The 19,943-nt window shown below is 46.0% G+C and overlaps 1 protein-coding gene across 1 annotated transcript in view; it reads right to left on the bottom strand.

The window, feature by feature from the left end:
- Positions 1-19,943, bottom strand: part of LOC148142212 (microtubule-actin cross-linking factor 1, isoforms 6/7-like) — a 353,137-nt gene that overhangs the window by 284,583 nt on the left and 48,611 nt on the right. The window contains exons 8-9 of the mRNA XM_087976987.1: positions 13,745-13,942; positions 9,252-9,377 (exon numbers count right to left, since the gene is read on the bottom strand). Of these exons, the coding sequence (XP_087833113.1) occupies positions 9,252-9,377; positions 13,745-13,942 (324 nt within the window). The remainder of the gene's footprint in view (positions 1-9,251; positions 9,378-13,744; positions 13,943-19,943) is intronic.

Genomic DNA, 19,943 nt, shown 5'->3' with positions numbered 1-19,943 from the left:
TAGATTAGAGTGGTGCTGGAAAAACAGGTCAGGCAGCATCCAAGGAGCAGGAAAATCGATGTTTCGGGCAGGAGCCCTTCATCAGGATTCCTGATGAAATGTCAATTTTCCTGCGCCTCAGATGCTGCCCGATCTGCTGTGTTTTTCCAGCGCCACTCTGATCTAAAGTATGGTGTCTCAGCTTGGTGTAGCCTCAGTGTGGATTTCCATTCTTAAGGTGATTCCAGAGCAGTCTCCCAGCCTTACGATCCTCAAAGTGAGGCCTGGTGAAGTCTGGAGTCAAGGCCCAGTGTGGATTGGAGGCTAGGGGCCAGGTTGATTGGATTGGAAAAATTGTTGTACTGAACTTTTTAATTTCTCTATTTTCTAATGTATTCCTACAATTTGTAATGTTGGACTTTTTAATCTCTAGTTGTTTACCCTGAGCACTTATACTGAAGAATCTGTACCTAGGTACCTTGTACCTAAGATGGTGTTTCACTCATTTGAGTATGTGTGACAAAAAAGCAAATTCAGTTCAATTAAGATCCCCCTCATCCCCACTCCCTACCAGTTTAAAACGCTCCCCAATAGATATGTTCCCTTGTGTTTTTCTAGACAACCACAAGGGTCTGATGTGGAGGACCATTCTTATTTTTGGAGGGTCCATCCCTGTTTTGAGTCCTATGGATCTCACTGTTTAGAGCCTCTACAGGTTTCCCGATTTATCCTTTAGCAGCTCTGACCTCAGACAAGTCACTTCTCAGTTTTGTAAAATTTGCTTTCATCCAGTGTAAAACGCTTCCTCCTGATTTATCTCTGTCATTTTCCATAATAATACTAACTCTAACTGAATTGTGGTCACTAGCCCTGATACAGTCACCGTTTAGATCAGAGTGGTGCTGGAAAAACACTCGGTAAAAACAAGGACTGCAGATGCTGGAACCCAGACTCTAGAAAAGCACAGCAGGTCAGGCAGCATCCGAGGAGCAGGAAAGTCAACGTTTCGGGCAAAAGCCCTTCATCAGGAGTAGAGGCAGGCAGCCTCCAGGGTGGAGAGATAAATGGGGGATGGGGGTGGGGAGAAAGTAGCATAGAGTACAATAGGTGAATGGGGGTGGTGATGGAGGTGATAGGTCAGAGAGGAGGGTGGAGTGGATAGGTGGAAAGGAAGATTGACAGGTAGGACAAGTCATAAGGATGGTGCTGAGCTGGAAGTTTGGAGCTGGGGTAAGGTGGGGGAAGGGGAAATGAGGAAACTGGTGAAGTCCACCTTGATGCCCTAGGGTTGAAGTGTTCCAAGGAAGAAGATGAGGCGTTCTTCCTCCAAGCGTCTAGTGGTGAGGGAGCGGCGATGAAGGAGGCCCAGGACCTCCATGTCCTCCGCAGAGTGGGAGGGGGAGTTGAAATATTGGGCCACAGGGCGGTGGGGTTGATTGGTGTGGTTGTCCCAGAAATGTTCTCTGAAACGCTCTGCTGGGAGGCGCCCAGTCTCCCCAATGTGGAGGAGACCATATCGGGAGCAACGGATACAATAAATGATATTAGTGGATGTGCAGGTAAACCTTTGATGGATGTGGAAGGCTCCTTTAGGGCCTTGGATAGAGGTGAGGGAGGAGGTGTGGGCTCAGGTTTTGCAATTCCTGCGGTGGCAGGGGAGGGTGCCAGGATGGGAGGGTGGGTTGTTGGGGGGGGGGGGGGCGTGGATCTGACCAGGTAGTCACGGAGGGAACAGTCTTTGTCACTTCACCAACTTGTCCATCTTTTTATCCTAAAACTAAATCCAGAATAGTGTCCCCTCTCAAAGGGCTTGTCGTGTATCATTTAAAAAGTTTCCTGGACACAGTACATAATATTTTCACCCTCAGTGCCCCTTGTACTGTTTGAAACAGAGTTTGTGTTGGGACAGTTAAAGTCGCCTCCTATTATTTCCCTCTTATTCCTACAGGCCAAACTTTGTCCACATTTATATGTTATCTATCTTCCTCTCCTTCTCACTATGTGGAGGTCTGTAATACACTCCTAATTGTGTGACTACTCCTTTCTTTATTCCTTAAAACCTCATTTATTAACCCGTTTAGTATATGATTCCTTCTCACAATGAAGAAGGAGATTTAACACTTTAATAACTGCTTTGAGAACTGTTACAGTGTTGCAGCATGCTTTGTGAATAGAACATAGAACAGTACAACATAGTACAGGCCCTTCAGCCCTCGATGTTGTGCCGACCTTTTATCCTACCCTAAGATCAGACTAACCGACATACCCTTCATTGTACTATCATCCATGGGCCTATCCAAGAATCGCTTAAATGTCCCTAATGTATCTGACTCTACTCCCACCGCTGGCAGTGCATTCCACACACCCACCACACACTGCGTAAAGAACCTACCTCTGACACCTCCCCTAAACTTTCCTCCAATCAGCTTAAAACTATGGCCCCTCATGATAGCCATTTCTGCCCTGGGGAAAAGTCTCTATCTATGCCTCTCACCGTCTTGTACACCTCTATCAAGCCCTAGCTCCCTCAACCTTTCATCACCCTCCAGTCCAGTCCAGACAGCATCCTGGTAAATCTCCTCTGCACCCTCTCTAAAGCTTCCATATCCTTCCTATAATGAGGCAACCAGAACTGAACACAATATTCCAAATGTGGTCCAAATGTGGCTCTATAGAGATGCAGCATAACCTCACAGCTCTTAAACTCAATCCCCCTGCTAATGAAAGCCAACACACCATACACCTTCTTAACAACATAGGTTTAGAGTGAGAAGGGAAAGATTTAAAAGAGCCCTAAGGGGCAAAAAAAAAAGTGTGGCACAGTGGTTAGCACTGCTGCCTCACAGCGCCAGAGACCTGGGTTCAATTCCCGACTCGGGTGACTGTCTATGTGGAGTTTGCACATTCTCCCCGTGTCTGCGTGGGTTTCCTCCGGGTGCTACGGTTTCCTCCCACAGTCCAAAGATGTGCAGGTTAGGTGAATTGGCCATGCTAAATTGCCCGTAGTGTTAGGTAAGGGGTAAATGTAGGGGAATGGGTCTGGGTGGGTTGCTCTTCGGAGGGTCGGTGTACACCATATCCACTGCTCTATCTTCATCAATGCGTTTTGTCACATTCTCAAAAAATTCAATAAGGTTTGTGAGGCATTCCTGATTATCTCTAATCAAACTATAATTTTCCAAATCATCATAAATCCTGTCTCTCAGAATCCTCTCCAATACTTTGCCAAACACAGACTGGTCTTGGGCATAATTGAAATGTGGAGCTTATTCAAGGACCAGCTACTGTGTGTCCTTGATAAGTATGTACCAGTCAGGCAGGGAGGAAGTGGTCGAATGAGGGAGCCGTGGTTTACTAAAGAAGATGAATCTCTTGTCAAGAGGAAGGAGGCTTATGTTAGAATGAGATGTGAAGGCTCAGTAGGGCACTGGAGAGTTACAGGTTAGCCAGGAAAGACCTAAAGAGAGAGCTAAGAAGTTCCAGGAGGGGACATGAGAAGTCGTAAACCCTAAAGCTTTCTATAGGTATATCAGGAATAATAGAATGACTAGAGTAAGATTAGGGCCAATCGAGGACAGTAGTGGGAAGTTGTGCGTGGAGTCCAAGGAGATAGGGGAAGCACTAAATGAATACTTTTTGTCAGTATTCACCTGGAAAAAGACAATGTAGTCGAAGAGAATACTGAGAAACAGGCTACTAGACTAGATGGGATTGAGGTTCACTAGGAGGAGGTGTTAGCAATTCTGGAAAGTGTGAAAATAGATAAGTCCCCTGGGCCGGACTGGTTTTATCCTAGGATTTTCTGGAAGTCAGAGGAGATTGCAGAGCCTTTGGCTTTGATCTTCATGTTGTAATTATCTACAGGAATAGTGCCAGACGACTGGAGGATAGCAAGTGTTGTCCCTTTGTTCAAGAAGGGGAGTAGAGACAACCCTGAAATTTATAGACCATTGAGCCTTCCTTCGGTTTTTGGCAAAGATTTGTAAAGGATTATTAGAGATAGGATTTATAATCATCTAGAAAGGAATAAGTTGATTATCGATAGTCAGCATAGTTTTGTGAAGGGTCAAAAAGTATGGTACTGGAAAAACACAGCTGGTCAGCCAGTATCTGAGGAGCAGGAGAATCGACGTTTCAAGTATAAGCAGTTCATTAGGAATAAGGCTTGTGGGCCAAGGGGGCTGAGGTATAAATGGGAGGTGGGTGGTGCTGGGGGGGGAAGGTAGATGACCTCGGGGGGTACATTGAGAGAGAGATTGACTGAGATCCTTGTAGAAGGAGGAGGAGAACATCTTTAAGGTCGGCATCCTTGTGAAAGGTGGGCCAGGCCTCACCAAACCTTATTGAGTTCTTTGTGAAGGTGACCAAACAGGTGGATGAGGATAAAGCGGTTGATGTGGTGTATCTGGATTTCAGTAAGGCATTTGATAAGGTTCTCCATGGTAGGCTAATGCAGAAATGCAGAGGATTGGGATTGAGGGTGATTTAGCGATTTGGATCAGAAATTGGCTAGCTGAAAGACAGAGGGTGGTGGTTGATAGGAAATGTTCATCCTGGAGTTCAGTTACTAGTGGGGTACCGCAAGGATCTGTTTTGGGGCCACTGCTGTTTGTCATTTTTATAAATGACCTGGATGAGGGCATTGCAGGATGGGTTAGTAAATTTGCGGCTGATACTAGGCCGGTGGAGTTGTGGACAGTACGGAAGGATGTTGTAGGTTACAGAGAGACGTAGAGCTGGGCTGAGAGGTGGCAAATGGAGTTTAATGTGGAAAAGCGTGAGGTGATTCACTTTGGAAGGAGTAACAGGAATGAAGAGTACCGGCCTAATGGTAAGATTCTTGGCAGTGTGGATGAGCAGAGAGATCTCGGTGTCCATGAACATAGATCGCTCAAAGTTGCCACCAGGTTGATAGGGTTGTTAAGAAGGCATACGGTGTCAGCTTTTATTGGTAGAGGAATTGAGTTGCGGAACCATGAGGTCAGGTTGCAGCTGTATGAAACTTGGAGTATTGTGTACAGTTCTGGTCACCACATTATAGGAAAGACGTGGAAGCATTGGAAGATTTACCAGGATGTTGCCTGGTATGGAGGGAAGGTCTTATGAGGAAAGGCTGAGGGACATGAGGCTGTTTTTGTTAGAGAGAAGAAGGCTGAGAAATGACTTAATTGAGACATATAAGATAATCAGAGGGTGAGATAGGGTGGACAGTAAGAGCCTTTTTCATTGGATGGTGATGGCTGGCCTGAGGGGACATAGATTTAAATTGAGGGGTGATACATATAGGACAGATGTCAGAGGTAGTTTCAGAGTAGTAGGGACATGGAATGACCTGCCTGCAACAGTAGTAGACTCGCCAACTTTAAGGGCATTTAAATGGCCATTGGATCAACATATAAATGATAACGGAATAGTATTGGTTAGATGAGCTTTAGATTGGTTTCACAGTTTGGCGCAACATTGAGGGCTGAAGGGCCTGGACTGTACTGTGATGTTCTATGTAATTCCGAGGATTATCCCTATTCCCTTTCTTGAACAGGGGAATAACATTTGCCACCCTGCAATCATCTGGCACGACTCCAGTGGGCAGTGAGGACACAAAGATCATCACCAGGAGCATATCTCATCTGGCCCAGGGGACTTGTTTATCCTCATGTTTTTCAAAATTTTCTGCACATCCTCATTAACTTCAACCTGTTTGGGCATATCAGCTTGTTTCATGCTGCCCTCACAAATGGAAAGGCCCTTCTCAGTAGTGAATTAAGGATCTCCCCGACCTCCTCCAACTCCAGGCACAGGCTCCCTCCACTATCCTTGATCGGCCCTATCCTCACTCTGGCCATCCTCTTGTTCCTCACGCAAGTGTAGAATGCCTTAGGGTTTTCCTTAATCCTACCCACTAAAGCTTTTTCCTGCCCCTTCTATCTCTCCGAAGTCCATTCTTCAGTTCCTTCCTGCCTACCTTGTAACCCTCTAGAGCCAAGTCTGATCCTTACTTCCTCAACCCTAAGTTAGCTTCCTTCTTCCTCTTGACTAGATGTTCCACATCCCTTGTCATCCAAGGTTCCTTCACCCTACTTATCCCTTCCTTGCCTCAGTGGGACAGACCTGTGCAGCACTATCCGCAAGTGATTCCTAAACAACCTCCACATTTCTGTCGTCCATGCTGACCAGATATCCCAGCCCAATCTAGTCCCACCTGCCAGCACCCGGCCCATATCCCTCCAAACCCTTCTTATTCATATACCCATCCAAATGCCTCTTAAATGTTGCAATTGTACCAGCCTCCACCACTTCCTCTGGCAGCTCATTCCATACACGTACCACCCTCTGCGTGAAAAAGTTGCCCCTTAGGTCTCTTTTATATCTTTCCCCTCTCACCCTAAACCTTTGCCCTCTAGTTCTGGATTCCCCAACCCCAGGGAAAAGACCTTGCCTATTTACCCAATCCATGCCCCTCATGATTTTATAAACCTCTATAAGGTCACCCCTCAGCCTCCGACATTCCAGGGAAAATAGCCTAAGCCTGTTCAACCTCTCCAAAATGCAGCACCTAAAATTTATCTAAATTAAACTCCATCTGCCACTCGAGAAAATGCTGGAAAATCTCAGCAGGTCTGGCAGCATCTGTAAGGAGAGAAAAGAGCTGACGTTTTGAGTCTAACTGACCCTCTGTCAAAACTTTGACAAAGGGTCAGTTAGACTCAAACGTCAGCTCTTTTCTCTCCTTACAGATGCTGCCAGACATGCTGAGATTTTCCAGCATTTTCTCTTTTGGTTTCAGATTCCAGCGTCCGCAGTAATTTGCTTTTATCCATCTGTCACTCCTCAGCCCATTGGCCCATCTGATCCCTTATAATCTGAGGTAACCTTCTTTGCTGTCCACTCCACCTCCAATGCTCCCAACTTATTCTCCATAGTTCTACTTAATAGCATTGTAATTCCCCCTCACACAATTAAATACTTTCCCAAACCATCTGCTCCTATTCCTCTCCATGAGTACAATAAAGGTCAGGAAGTTGTGATCACTATCACCGAAATACTGTACCACCAAGAGATCTGACACCGGATCTGGTTTGTTGCCAAGCACCAAATCCAATATGACCTCCCATCTAGTTGGCCTATTGAGTTAAGAATCCTTTCTGGACACACCTAACAAAATCTGCATCATCCAAACTATCTGCACTAAGGAGGTTCCAATCAGTATTAGGGAAGTTGAAGTCACCCGTAACAACAGCCCTGTTACTTCTGCACCTTTCCAAAATCTGTCTCCCAATCTGTTCTTCCATGTCTCTGTTGGGATCTATAGAAAGCTCCCAACAAAGTGACTGCTCCTTTCCTGTTCCTGCCTTTAACCCATACTGACTCTGTAGACAAGCCCTCCTTGCCAACCTCCCTTTCTGCAGCTGTGATGCTATCCCTAATTAGCAATACCACTCCCCCACCTCTTTTATCTCCCTCCCTGAAGCATCTAAATCCTGGAACATCCAACAACCATTCCTACCCCTGTGAAATCCAAGTCTCAGTAATGGCCACAACATCACAGCTCCAAGTTCATCACCCTTATTCCTGACATTTCTTGAGTTAAAATAGACACTCTTCAACCCACCACGCTGACTGCAACATTGCCCGATCAACTTTCTATCCATCCTCACAGACTGTCTGCATGCTGTATCTGCCTGTTCACCAGCTACCTCATCCTCTGATCCATAGCTCCGGTTCCCATCCTCCTGCCAATATAGTTTAAACCCTCCTGAAGAGCTCTAGCAAACCTCCCTTCCAGGATATTGGTGCCCATCCAGGTCAGGTGCAACCCATTCAATTTGTACAGGTCTCATCTTCCCCAGAAGGTATCCCAATGATCCACATATCTGAAGCCCTCCCTCCTATACCATCCCTGCAGCCACATGTTCAGCTGCACTCGCTTTCTCTTCCCAGCCTCACTAGCCTATGGCACCGGTAGCAATCCTGAGATCACTACTCTGCTCATCTTGCCTTTTAGCTTCCAACCTAATTCCCTATATTCACTTTTCAGGTCCTCATCCCTTTCCCTAGCTTTGTCATTGGTACCGATATGTACCACAACTTAGAACATAGAACATTCCAGCGCAGTACAGGCCCTTCGGTCCTCGATGTTGCACTGCCCTATGAGACCAATCTGAAGCCCACCTCACCTATGCTATTCTATTCTCATCCAAATGTCTATCCAATGACCATTTAAATGTCCTTAAAGTTGGCGAGTCTACTACTGTTTCAGGCAGTGCATTCCACTACCCTACTACTCTCTGAGTAAAGAAACTACCTCTGACATCTGCCCTAAATCTATCACTCCTCAATTTGAAGCTATGTCCCCTCGTGCTAGCCATCACCATTTGAGGAAAAAGGCTGTCACTATCCACCCTATCTAACCCTCTGATCATCTTATCTGTCTCAATTAACACCCCTCAACATTCTTCTCTCTAACGAAAACAGCCTCAAGTCCCTCAACCTTTCCTCATAAGAACATCCGAGTAAATCTCCTCAGAAACCTTTCCAAAGCTGCCACATCCTTCCGATAATGCAGTGACCAGAACTGTACGCAATACTCCAAGTGCAACTGCACCAGAGTTTTGTACAGCTGCAGCATGACCTCGTGGCTCTGAAACTCAATCCCTCCACCAATAAACGCCAACACACCATCTGCCTTCTTAATAACTCGATCAACCCGGGTGGCAACCTCTGGCTGTTCTCTTTACCCCTTAAAAATCAATCTGAGACATCCCTGACCCTGGTGCCTGGGAGGCAACATACCATCCAGGAGTCTCGCTTGTGACTACAGAATCTCCTGTCTGTTCCTCGAATCATTAGATCTGTCACTATCGCTCTCCTGTTTCCCCCCCTTCCCTTCGGAGTCACAGTAGGTAAGTTTTAAAAATGAAAACAGAAATGGGTCTGGCAGCATCTGTAGAGAGACAGAAACACAGTTATTTCTAGTACGAGTCTTTCTCAGAATGTTGAATTAGAAATGTTAACTCTGCTTTCTCTCCACAGAGGCTGCCAGACTCGCTGGCTTCCTGCAGTAATTTCTGTTTTTTGTTCAGATTTCCAGCATCCACGTTAATTTGCTTTTATACTTTTTAAACGTGAAGTCCCCTTGTAAAGTCGAAAAAGTGGGAGTTGATTTTCGGGGAGGTTTTAGTGTGAAGTTAGGGATCCTGACAGGCCTGACCCAGCCCTGGGCTGACACATTAGCAGCAGCTTTGAGCTCTGAGCCCACAAGCCTCATTACTCACCAGGTGAAGCTGGAATCTCTCCTGAGCTGTCTGAGCTGCTTCGCAAAGTCCATTTGCAGACAATTGTCCTTCAACTTCATCGATCCACAGCAAAAGGCCTTGTATTTCCTGGTTTAGCTTCTGCGCCTAAACATCCAAACAAATAAATTAGGCCATTCGGGGGGGGGGATAGTGAACATGGAAATGTTGGAAAAAGATATAAGGAGATATACCAGGATCTTTATGCATTTTTAAACCAAACAAGTTCAGCAGTTACCCAGACTTTTCTGGAAAAGGAAGAGTTATCTTGAAGTGACTTAGCAAAAGTAACTCAAGGATGGACTAATTGAGTTGGTAGAGCAGTTAGTGTTAAAAGTAGGAGCTACGGTGGCAGATGTATTTGAAATTGGAAGAACAGTAAAGCAAACAAGATAACGAGTCAATTAAATTGGAGAGGATTGCAGACGAGATAGCTGAGAAGCAGGAAATGAAAATTAAATGCTTAATTTTGAACAGGATAGACAACTAGAAACAAGAAGGCTGGAACTTAAAAGAGGAAAAGGAGACAGAGCAGACATTTCAGGGAAAAGGAAAGAGACAGAGATTCCAGCGTAAACGTTTGGAACGAGTAAAAACAAATGGAATCAGATGTGTTATTGAGCTGTTTTGTCTCTTTCAGTGATTTTAGTGCTTTTGTTCCTCTTGCTTTCCATTGGTCAATGTCCTTTTAAATTCAGTGTCTCTCAAGTTGTAAAGAGAAAATCAAGAATCTGCATTTAAAAGGTTCCCTCAGTTATTGTTCATTTTTAGGGCCTACACTGTACAGGACATTGCTTAGGCCACTGTTGGAATATTGTGTGCAGTTCTGGTCACCTTCCTATCGGAAAGATGTTGTGAAACCTGAAAGGGTTCAGAAAAGATTTACAAGGATGTTGCCAGGGTTGGAGGATTTGAGCTACAGGGAGAGACTGAACAGGTTGGGGCTGTTTTCCCTGGAGCATCGGAGGCTGAGGGGTGACATTATAGAGGTTTACAAAATTATGAGGGGCATGGATAGGGTAAATAGGCAAAGTCTTTTCCCTGGGGTCGGGGAGTCCAGAACTAGAGGGCATAGGTTTAGGGTGAGAGGGGAAAGATATAAAAGAGACCTAAGGGGCAACTTTTTCACGCAGAGGGTGGTACGTGTATGGAATGAGCTGCCAGAGGATGTGGTGGAGGCTGGTACAATTGCAACATTTAAGAGGCATTTGGATGGGTATATGAATAGGAAGGGTTTGGAGGGATATGGGCCGGGTGCTGGCAGGTGGGACTAGATTGGGTTGGGATATCTGGACGGCATGGACGGGTTGGACCGAAGGGTCTGTTTCCATGCTGTACATCTGTATGACTCTTTGATACAGCTGGGATTATTGAGATGTGGCAGTACAGACACCAGGGATGGGAACGGATTATCCAGAGGTATTCAGAATTTAGGAAGGACAGACGAGAAAGAAAGCAGGTGGAGTTGCATGGCTGCTTCGAGGAAATTAATTCAATAGGGCGGAAGGAGATTAACTCTGACAACGTGGAATCTTTATGAGGAGAGGTGAGAAACACCAAGAGAACAATGTGGGTGGCATTACTTGGAAAAGCATAGTTTGATTAGGTCACCAAACAGTAGGTGTGATGTCAGGAAAGAGGAAATTTGAGATACATGCAATAAAGGAGCATGAGGAAGTGACAAAGGTGATTGGTGAGAGTAGGCCAGGGATGTTATCCACATGAAAAGTGTTTGACAAGATCCCTCAAGGTAGGCTGATGCAGAAGATTAAGTCACATGGGATACATGGTGAGTTGGATACAAAATTGGCTTGGCCACAGCAGACAGAGTCAAACAGTGTGGTGCTGGAAAAACACAGCAGGTCAGGCAGCATCCGAGGAGCAGGAGAGTTGACATTTCAAACATAAGCCCTTCATCAGGAATGGCTGAGAGATAAATGGGAGGGGAGTGGGGCTGGGGGGGAAGGTAGATGGGAAAGTGATATGGAGATGGCGGGTGATGATAGGTCAGAGAGGAGAGTGGAGCGGATAGGTGTGACAGGTCAAAGGGACAGTGCTGGGTTGGAGGGTTGGATCTGGGATAAGGTGGGAGATGGGGAAATGAGGAAACAGGTGAAATTTACATTGATGCCCTGGGGTTGGAGGGTCCCAAGGCAGAAGATGAGGTAGACTTCCTCTAAGCATTGGGTGACTAGCGTTTGGCAGGGGAGGAGGCCCAGGACTTGCATGCCCTTGGCGGAGGATAATACAACATATCATCTGCTGCCATTTCCTCCACCTACAAACAGACCCCACCACCAGAGATATAGTTCCCTCCCCACCCCTATCTGCAACCTGCAGAGATGATTCCCTCCATGACTCCCTTGTTAGATCCACGTCCCACACCAACCCACCCCCCACTCCTGGCACCTTCCCCTGCCACCGCTGAGGTGTAAAACCTGTGCCCACACCTCTAGCCACCTGGAGGAAGAATGTGTCATCTTCCACCCTCCACCCCCACTTTCATCAGTCTATTGCATTCTCAGATACCTTCCATCCACCTCCCATTTAACTCTCAACCGCCTTGGGTCCCACCCCATATTCCTGATGAAGAGCTTCTCCTGCTCCTTGGATGCTGCCTGACGGCTGCTCTTTTCCAGCATCATACTCTCAACTCTGATCTCCAGCAGCTGCAGTGCTCACTTTCTCCCAGCAGACAGTGGGTGGTTGTGGAGGAGTGTTTCTCTGACTGGAGGACTGTGATCAATGGTGTTCTGCAAGAATCTGGATGTTGGGACTTCTGTTGTTTGTCATATTGATAAATGATTTAGATGGAAGTCGAGATGGCCTGATTAGTAAGTTTACAGACAACTCAAAAATGGGTAGAGTTGTGGATAAAGAGGAGAGCTGTCAAAGGATCCAACAGGATAGAAATCATTTGGAAAGTTGGATGGAGAAATAGCAGGTGGAGTTTAATGCGGACAAGTGTGAAGTGATGCATTTTGGGAGGTCAAAGGCAAAAGGCAAGCATACAGTAAATGGCAGGACCCTGAGGAGCATTGATATACAGAGGGATCTTGGGGTGCAAGTCCATAGCTCCTTGAAAGTAGCAACACAAGTGGTTAAGGGGGTAAAGAAGGCTTACTGCATGCTCACCTTCATCAGTTGGTACACCGAGTATAGAACTTCAGTGAAGCCACATCTGGAGTACTGTGTGCAGTTCTGCTCCCCACACGAGAGGAAGGATGTGGAGGCTTTGGACACGGTGCAGAAGAGGTTTACCAGGATGTTAATTGGATTGGAGTGTATTAGCTAGAAGGAGAGGTTGGATAAACTTTGATTGTTTTCAATAGAGTATCAGATCCTGAGGAGCGACCTGATGGAAGTATTTAATATTATATAGGGTGGATCATCAGAGTCTGCTTCTCAGGTTGGAAAGAGGGACATGAGTTTAAGTTTAAAGGAGAGATGAGAGGCAAGTGTTTTTTTACACAGACAGTGGTCAGTGCCTGGAATGTGCTGCCAGAGCCAGTGGTGGAGGCGGGTACAGTAGCAATGTTTAAGAGGTATCTTGACAGATGCATGGATAGGCAGGGAATAGAGGGATATGGTCCGCATAGAGGCAAGTTTTTTAGGTTGGAAAGGTGTCATGTGTCAGCATAGGCTTGGTGGGTTGAAGGGCCATTCCTGTGCTGTCCTGTTCTTTGTTCTCTTTGTTCAGAAGAATGACAGGGGAATTTCATAGAAACCTATAAAATTCTAACAGAATTAGACAAGGTAGATTCGGGAAGAATGTTCCCAATGGCCAGGGAGTCCAGAATGAGGAGTCACTGTCTAAGGATACGGGGTGACCATTTAGGATTGAAATGAGGAGACATGTCTTCACTGAGAGAGTGGTAAGCCTGTGGAATTCTCTGTCACAGAAAATAGTTGAGGCCCAAACATTGAAGAAATTAGATTTAGATCTTAGGACGAAAGGGATCCAAGGGTCTGGGGAGAAAGAAGGAAGAGGAGACTGAGTCACGTGATCATATGGAATGGTGGAGCAGGGCTGAGTGGCCTACTCCTGCTCCCCATCCCTCTGTTTCTGTGTGGAGATAAAAATCAAACTGAAACAGTCTTTTTTGATAAGGATGCCCATGTTGCAATATTTTGACAACAAAGACCCTACCTCATGGATTCCATTTATTCATCCATTTTTGTGACTTATCAATTAATATTACCTTAGACTGTGATATTTAAACTAAATCGTTAACTAATTCATTAACTAGCCTATTACTTGCATTCTGTCCCACCCTTACTCTGTCCCCCACTTCACTCTGTCCCTCACTCACTCATTCCATCCCCTCACTCACTGTCTCTCATTCACTCTGTCCCTCACTCAGCCCCTCTCTCCATCACTCACTCTGTCCCTCACTCAGTCCCTCCATCACTCACTCAGTTCCTTCCAACACTGACTCAGTCCCTCCCTCACTCACTCTGTCTTTACTCCATACCTGACTCACAGTGGTCTCCAGCTCCAGCACTTGCTGTTCAGTCTGATATTTCACACGCTCCCATCGCAGATTCAGTTCTTGAAGATTATGGGAAAGGTTCCTCCCCGTTTTTCTGGAGTTTGGAGTTAGCAGTGCGAGACCAGCTTGGTGAACAGACTGCACTGTGCTCTCATGCGCTCTCACATCATTCCACAGAACCTGTATAACAAGAGGCATGGCAGTCCCGAGGTTCAACAACAACAAACTTCCTCATTGTGCACATTGAAGGCAGAGACACCAGCTCCTGCTCATGATTAACCGGTTCAACATATCTCCATCCGTCACAGAGACACAAACACTTCATGATTCATACTCACAGCAGACAATCCACTGAGGGAGAGAGTGATGGATCTCCAAACCCTTCACTGGATCGGGGGGTTTCTGATCTGGTCATAGCCCAGGGGGTGATGGAGATTCTTAAAAATTAATTCAGGGATGTGGGTGTTACTGACTGTCGAGAGAGTGGTGCTGAAAAAGCACAGAAGGTCAGGCAGCATCCGAGGAGCGGGAGAATCAACGTCATACAGAGAATTCCCCAAACTGCAGTGGTGATGTTGGGAATGGCAGTGAACAGGAAATGAGAGATGCATGTGATAAGGGAATATCAGTGATCACGGGTGATTTTAACCTGCACGTAGATTGGGCAAATCAAATAAGCCACAATGCTGTAGAGGAGGAATTCCAGGAATGTATATGGAATGGCTTTCTTGACCAATATGTGGAGGAACCAACAAGAGGGCAGACCATCTTAGACTGGGTACTGTGTGATGAGAAGGGAATCATTGCCAATCTAGCTGTGTGAGACCCCTTGGGGATGAGCAATAGACAGTAGATGCAGGAGTAGGCCATTCTGCCTTCGAGCCTGCACCACCATTCATTATGATCATGGCTGATCATCCTTAATCAGTATCCTGTTCCTGCCTTATCCCCATAACCCTTGATTCCACTATCCTTAAGAGCTCTATCCAACTCTTTCTTAAATGAATCCAGAGACTGGGCCTCCACTGCCCTCTGGGGCAGAGCATTCCACACAGCCACCACTCTCTGGGTGAAGAAGTTTCTCCTCATCTCTGTCCTAAATGGTCTACCCCGTATTTTTAAGCTGTGTCCTCTGGTTCGGCACTCACCCATCAGCGGAAACATGTTTCCTGCCTCCAGAGTGTCCAATCCTTTAATAATCTTATATGTCTCAATCAGATCCCCTCTCAGTCTTCTAAACTCAAAGGTATACAAGCCCAGTCGCTCCAATCTATCAGCGTAAGGTAGTCCCGCCATTCCAGGAATTGACCTCATGAACCTACGCTGCACTCCCTCAATAGCCAGAACGTCTTTCCTCAAATAGCAACTGTAACAAGATAGTCATTTTTAACAAGATGGAGAGTGAGGTAGTTGATTCGGAGACTAGGGTGCTGAATCTTAATAAAGGAAACTATGAAGATAAAAGGTGTGAGTTGGTCTTGATAGATTGGGGAGAGTCACTTAAAGGAATGACAGTGGATAGGCAATGGCATACATTCAAGGAATGCACGGGGGAAACTGCAACAAATGTTTAATCCTGTCTGGCACAAAAGTAAAATGGGTAAGAAAATTAGAGATAGTATCCGATCCATACAGGTGGAAGAAGCATACAGATTGTCCAAGAAAAATAATATGTCTGAGGATTGTGAGCAGTTTAGAATTCAGCAAAGAAGGTCCAAGGGATTGATGAAGAAGGGGAAAACACAGAACAAAAGTAAGTTGGTAGGGAACATGAAGACTGACAGTAAGAGTTTTCATTGGTACGTGAACAGAGAGAGACTGATGAAGACAAATATAGATCCCCTACAGACAGAAACGGAGGAATGTATAATAGGGGGCAAAGAGATGGCTGAGCAACTGGATACATACTTTGGTTCTGTCTTTACAAAAGAGGGCACAAATCAGATCCCAGAAATCCTGGAGAATTCAAGATTTAGTGAGAGGGAAGAACTGAGGGAGGTCACTATTAGTAGAGAAATGGTGCTGGGAAAATTGAGCGGATTGAAGGTGGATAAATCCCCAGGGCCTGATAACCTACATCCCAGAGTGCTTAAGGAAGTGGCTCTAGAAATAATAGATGCATTGGTGGTTATCTTCCAGTCAATCTGGGAGTTCCCCAACAGGAAACCCTGGATGAATCAGGACATACAGAACCTGCTAAAAACCAGGCGTGAGGCCTTCAGATTAGGAGACCCACTCAAATATAAGGAATCCAAGTATGACCTTCGCAGAGCCATTAAGACAGCCAAGGACCAATACCGATCCAAACTAGAGACCCAGACAGACACCCGGAGACTATGGCAAGGACTTGAATGACATCACAGGTTCTAAAAAGAGACAGCATAAGATAGCAGACGATGACGCATCCCTCCGCAACACCTTCTCTACTCACTTTGAGCAGTATTTCAGTGGAGAGGTAACTCCTATTCCAATAAGGCCTGTCGAACCTATGCCAACAGTCACTGCATCAGAGGTCAGATCAGTTTTCCTTCCTGTGAATCTAAGGAAAGTGATGGGACCAGACAGAGTACCAGGCCGTGCACTCAGAGCATGTGCAGATCAACTGGCCGGGGTCTTCTGGGACATCTTCAACCTCTCCCTGCAGCAGGCCACTGTCCCGGCCTGTTTCAAGAGGGCCAACAGCATCCCTGTGCCTAAGGTGGCTCATGCAGCATGTCTCAATGACTACTACCCAGTGGCCCTAACTTCGGTGGGCATGAAGTGCTTTGAAAGGCTGGTCATGGCATTAATCAACTCCAGCCTCCCCACTACTCTTGACCCACTCCAATTTGTCTAATGGACCAACAGATCCATGTCAGATGCCCTTCACTCCTCCCTAGAATATTTTGACACCAAGAACAGCTATGTAAGAATCCTACTCATTGACTACACTTTAGCCTTCAACATTATTATCCCCTCGAGACTGATTACTAAACTTCGTGACCTCGGACTAAGCCCCACTCTCTGCAACTGGAACCTCAGTGTTTCCTGACCCACGAGCCACAATCAGTGAAAATTGGGGACAATATTTCTAACACTCAACACTGGAGCCCCCCAGGGGTGCGTACTCAGCCCCCTACTGTACTCACTGTATGCCCATGACTGCGTCGCCAAATACCAGACTAATGCCATTTACAAAAGTTCGCTGATGACACCACCATAGTCGGTCGAATCTCAGATGGCAACGAAACAGACTACAGATGGGAGGTGGAAGACCTGGAAAAATGGTGCACTGAGAACAACCTAACTCTCAATGCCAGCAAAACCAAGGAACTCATTATTGACTTTCGGCGGGATGTTACATATGCCCCCCCTGAACATTAACAGCACAGAGATGGAACAAGTGGAGAGTGTCAAGCTCCTGGGAGTGGTCATCCACAACAAGCTTTCTTGGGCTCTTCATGTGGACACACTGGTTACAAAGGCCCAACAACATCTCTTCTTCCTCAGGCAGTTGAGGTAATTTGGGGCATGACGGCGAATACCCTTGCCAACTTTTATAGGTGCGCCATCGAGAGCATTCTGTCTGGATGTATCACTACCTGGTATGGCAACTGTACCATTCAAGATCGGAGACAGTTACAGAGAGTGGGGAACTCGGCCCGGACACTCACAAAGGCCAACCTCCCATCTATGGAATGCAGGCCCACTGTCAGGGAAAGGCTGTCAGCATTCTCAAAGATCCATCCCACCCTGGCAATGTTTTTCTACAACCTCTACCATCGGGGAGAAGGTACAGAAGCCTGAACACACGCACCAGCCGGTTTCAAAACAGTTTCTACCCTACTGCTGTTAGACACTGAATGGACTCACAAACTCTTAACATTCGCCTGTACCTGTTTTTGCTGCTGTTTCCCTATTATTTACTATCTATGCTATTTAACTCTGCGATCTGCCTGTATTGCTCACAAGACAAAGCTTTTCACTGCACCTCGGTACACGTGACAATAAATTCAACTCAATTCAATTTCTATTGGATGTAGGAGATTAGGGAGAATTTCATATTCCTGATGACTATGCCGAGAGGAAGTGTGTTTGGTTGCAACCTTTTTAGATTACATGGATCAGCTGCAGCAGTGGGTTTGAGGCAAGAGTTTACAAGAGCTGGGGGTATGATGGAAGATGGAGACACTGCAGATATAGAGAGGTCGATGGTTGACTGCCATGAATGGTAGGAGAGGGAGGCAGGTAGGTCAGGAGTCTCCTGTGGCTATCCCCATCTCAAACAGGTCTGCCGTTTGGATTTTATTTGGTATTTGTTCATGGGATGAGGGTGTCGCTGGCTAGGCTAGCATTTATTACCCATCCCTAATTACCCAGAGGGTAGTTTAAGAGTCAACCGCATTGCTGTGGGTCTTGAGTCACATGTAGGCCAGATCTGGCAAAGAATGGCACTTTCCTTCCCTAATGCATATTAATGAACCAGATGGGTTTTTCCAATGATAATGGATTCACGGTCATCATTAGACTCTTAATTCCAGAGTTTTACTGAATTCAAATTTCACCATCAATGCTGGCCGGATTTGAACCTGGGTCGTTGGAACATTATCTGGATCTCTGGCTTAACAGTCCAATGATAATACCACTAGACCCTTTTGGATACTGTCGGGAGGTGTGACCTCTCAGGGGAGTCTAGCACTGACAACCAGGTTTCTGGTACTGTAACTGGCTGTACAGTAATGAGTAAGTCAGGTTCCAAGTGATTGATTGTAATAGGGGACTGTCTAGTCTGTGGCACAGAAGATGTTTCAGTGGCCAACGAGGAGGCATTAGGATGCGGTGTTGCCTCCCTGGAGCTAGGGTCAAGGATGTCTCAGAGAGGGAGCAGAATATTTTCAAAGAGGAGACTGACCAGTAGAAAGTCATTGTACATACTGATACCAGAGTTATAGGTAAGGAAATGGATGATGTTCTGCAGGGAGAATAAAGGAAATTAGGCAGGATGTTGAAATGTTGGTCCTGGAGGAAGTAATATGGACTAATACTGATGCCATGTGTGAGTGAGAGTGGGAATAGGAGGATAGAGCAGATGAATGTGTTGTTGAGGAGCTGGTATAGTGGGCAAGGATTCACATGTTTGGGATAGAATTGACCTGTATAAGAAGGATGGGTTCCACCTGGATTGGAAGGGGACCATTATCATAGAAATATAGAAAATAGGTGCAGGAGGAGGCCAATCAGCCCTTTGAGCCTGTACCATCATTCAGTATGATCATGGCTGATCATGCAGTCTCAGTAGCCCATTCCCAACCTCTCCCCATACCCCTTGACTCCTTTCTATCTAATGAACAGGTCCCAACAGCTTCCTGTGGGAGAGAATTCCACAGGTTCCCAACTCCGAGTGAAGAAATCCTTCCTCATCTCAGTCCTAAATGACTTACCCCTTACTGTTAGACTGTGACCCCCTAGTTCTGGGCCTCCCCAACATCGGGAACATTCTTCCCACATCTAGCTTGTCCAGTCCCATCAGGATTTTATATGTTTCTGTGAGATTCCCGTGAGTAGGAGCCCAGTCGATCTAGTCTTTCCTCATACATTGATCCTGCCATCCCGGGAATCAGTCTGGTGAACCTTCACTGAACTCCCTCAATAGCAAGAACGTCCTTCCTCAGACTAGGAGACCAAAACTGTACACAATACTCAAGGTGTGGCCTCACCAAGGCCCTGTGTAACTGCAGCAAGACATCCCTACTTCAATCCTCTCGCTATGAAGGCCAGCATGCCATTAGCTTTCCTCCCTGCCTGCAGATTCTGTATGTAGAATACTAGCGGGCAGATTAGCTGGTGCTACTCGGGAGGCTTCAAACTAGTAAGGAGAGGTGGGAACCAAAGAGATAGTGAGAAAGGCTGAGGCTGGGACAGTAGTTACGGGGAGCAAGTCTATTAGTCAAAAGAGACAAGAGCTTGGCAGAGAGTGGAGTAGGACTGGTAAATTAAACTGCATTTATTTCAATGCAAAAGGGAAGGCAGATGAACTCAGGACATGGTTAGGAACATGAGACTAGGATATCATAAATCATAAATATCATAAATATCATAATATACATAAATGATCTGGAAGAGGACACTGTTGGTATGATCAGCAAGTTTGCAGATGACATAAAGATTGGTGGAGTAGGAGAAAGCATAAGGGACTGTCAGA

This window comes from Chiloscyllium plagiosum, unplaced genomic scaffold (assembly GCF_037043375.1).
Source record: "Chiloscyllium plagiosum isolate Xiang-an unplaced genomic scaffold, Cpla_swu_hap1 HiC_scaffold_30, whole genome shotgun sequence".
Classification (NCBI taxonomy): domain Eukaryota; kingdom Metazoa; phylum Chordata; class Chondrichthyes; order Orectolobiformes; family Hemiscylliidae; genus Chiloscyllium; species Chiloscyllium plagiosum.
This window is presented reverse-complemented; position numbering and strand designations above follow the sequence as displayed.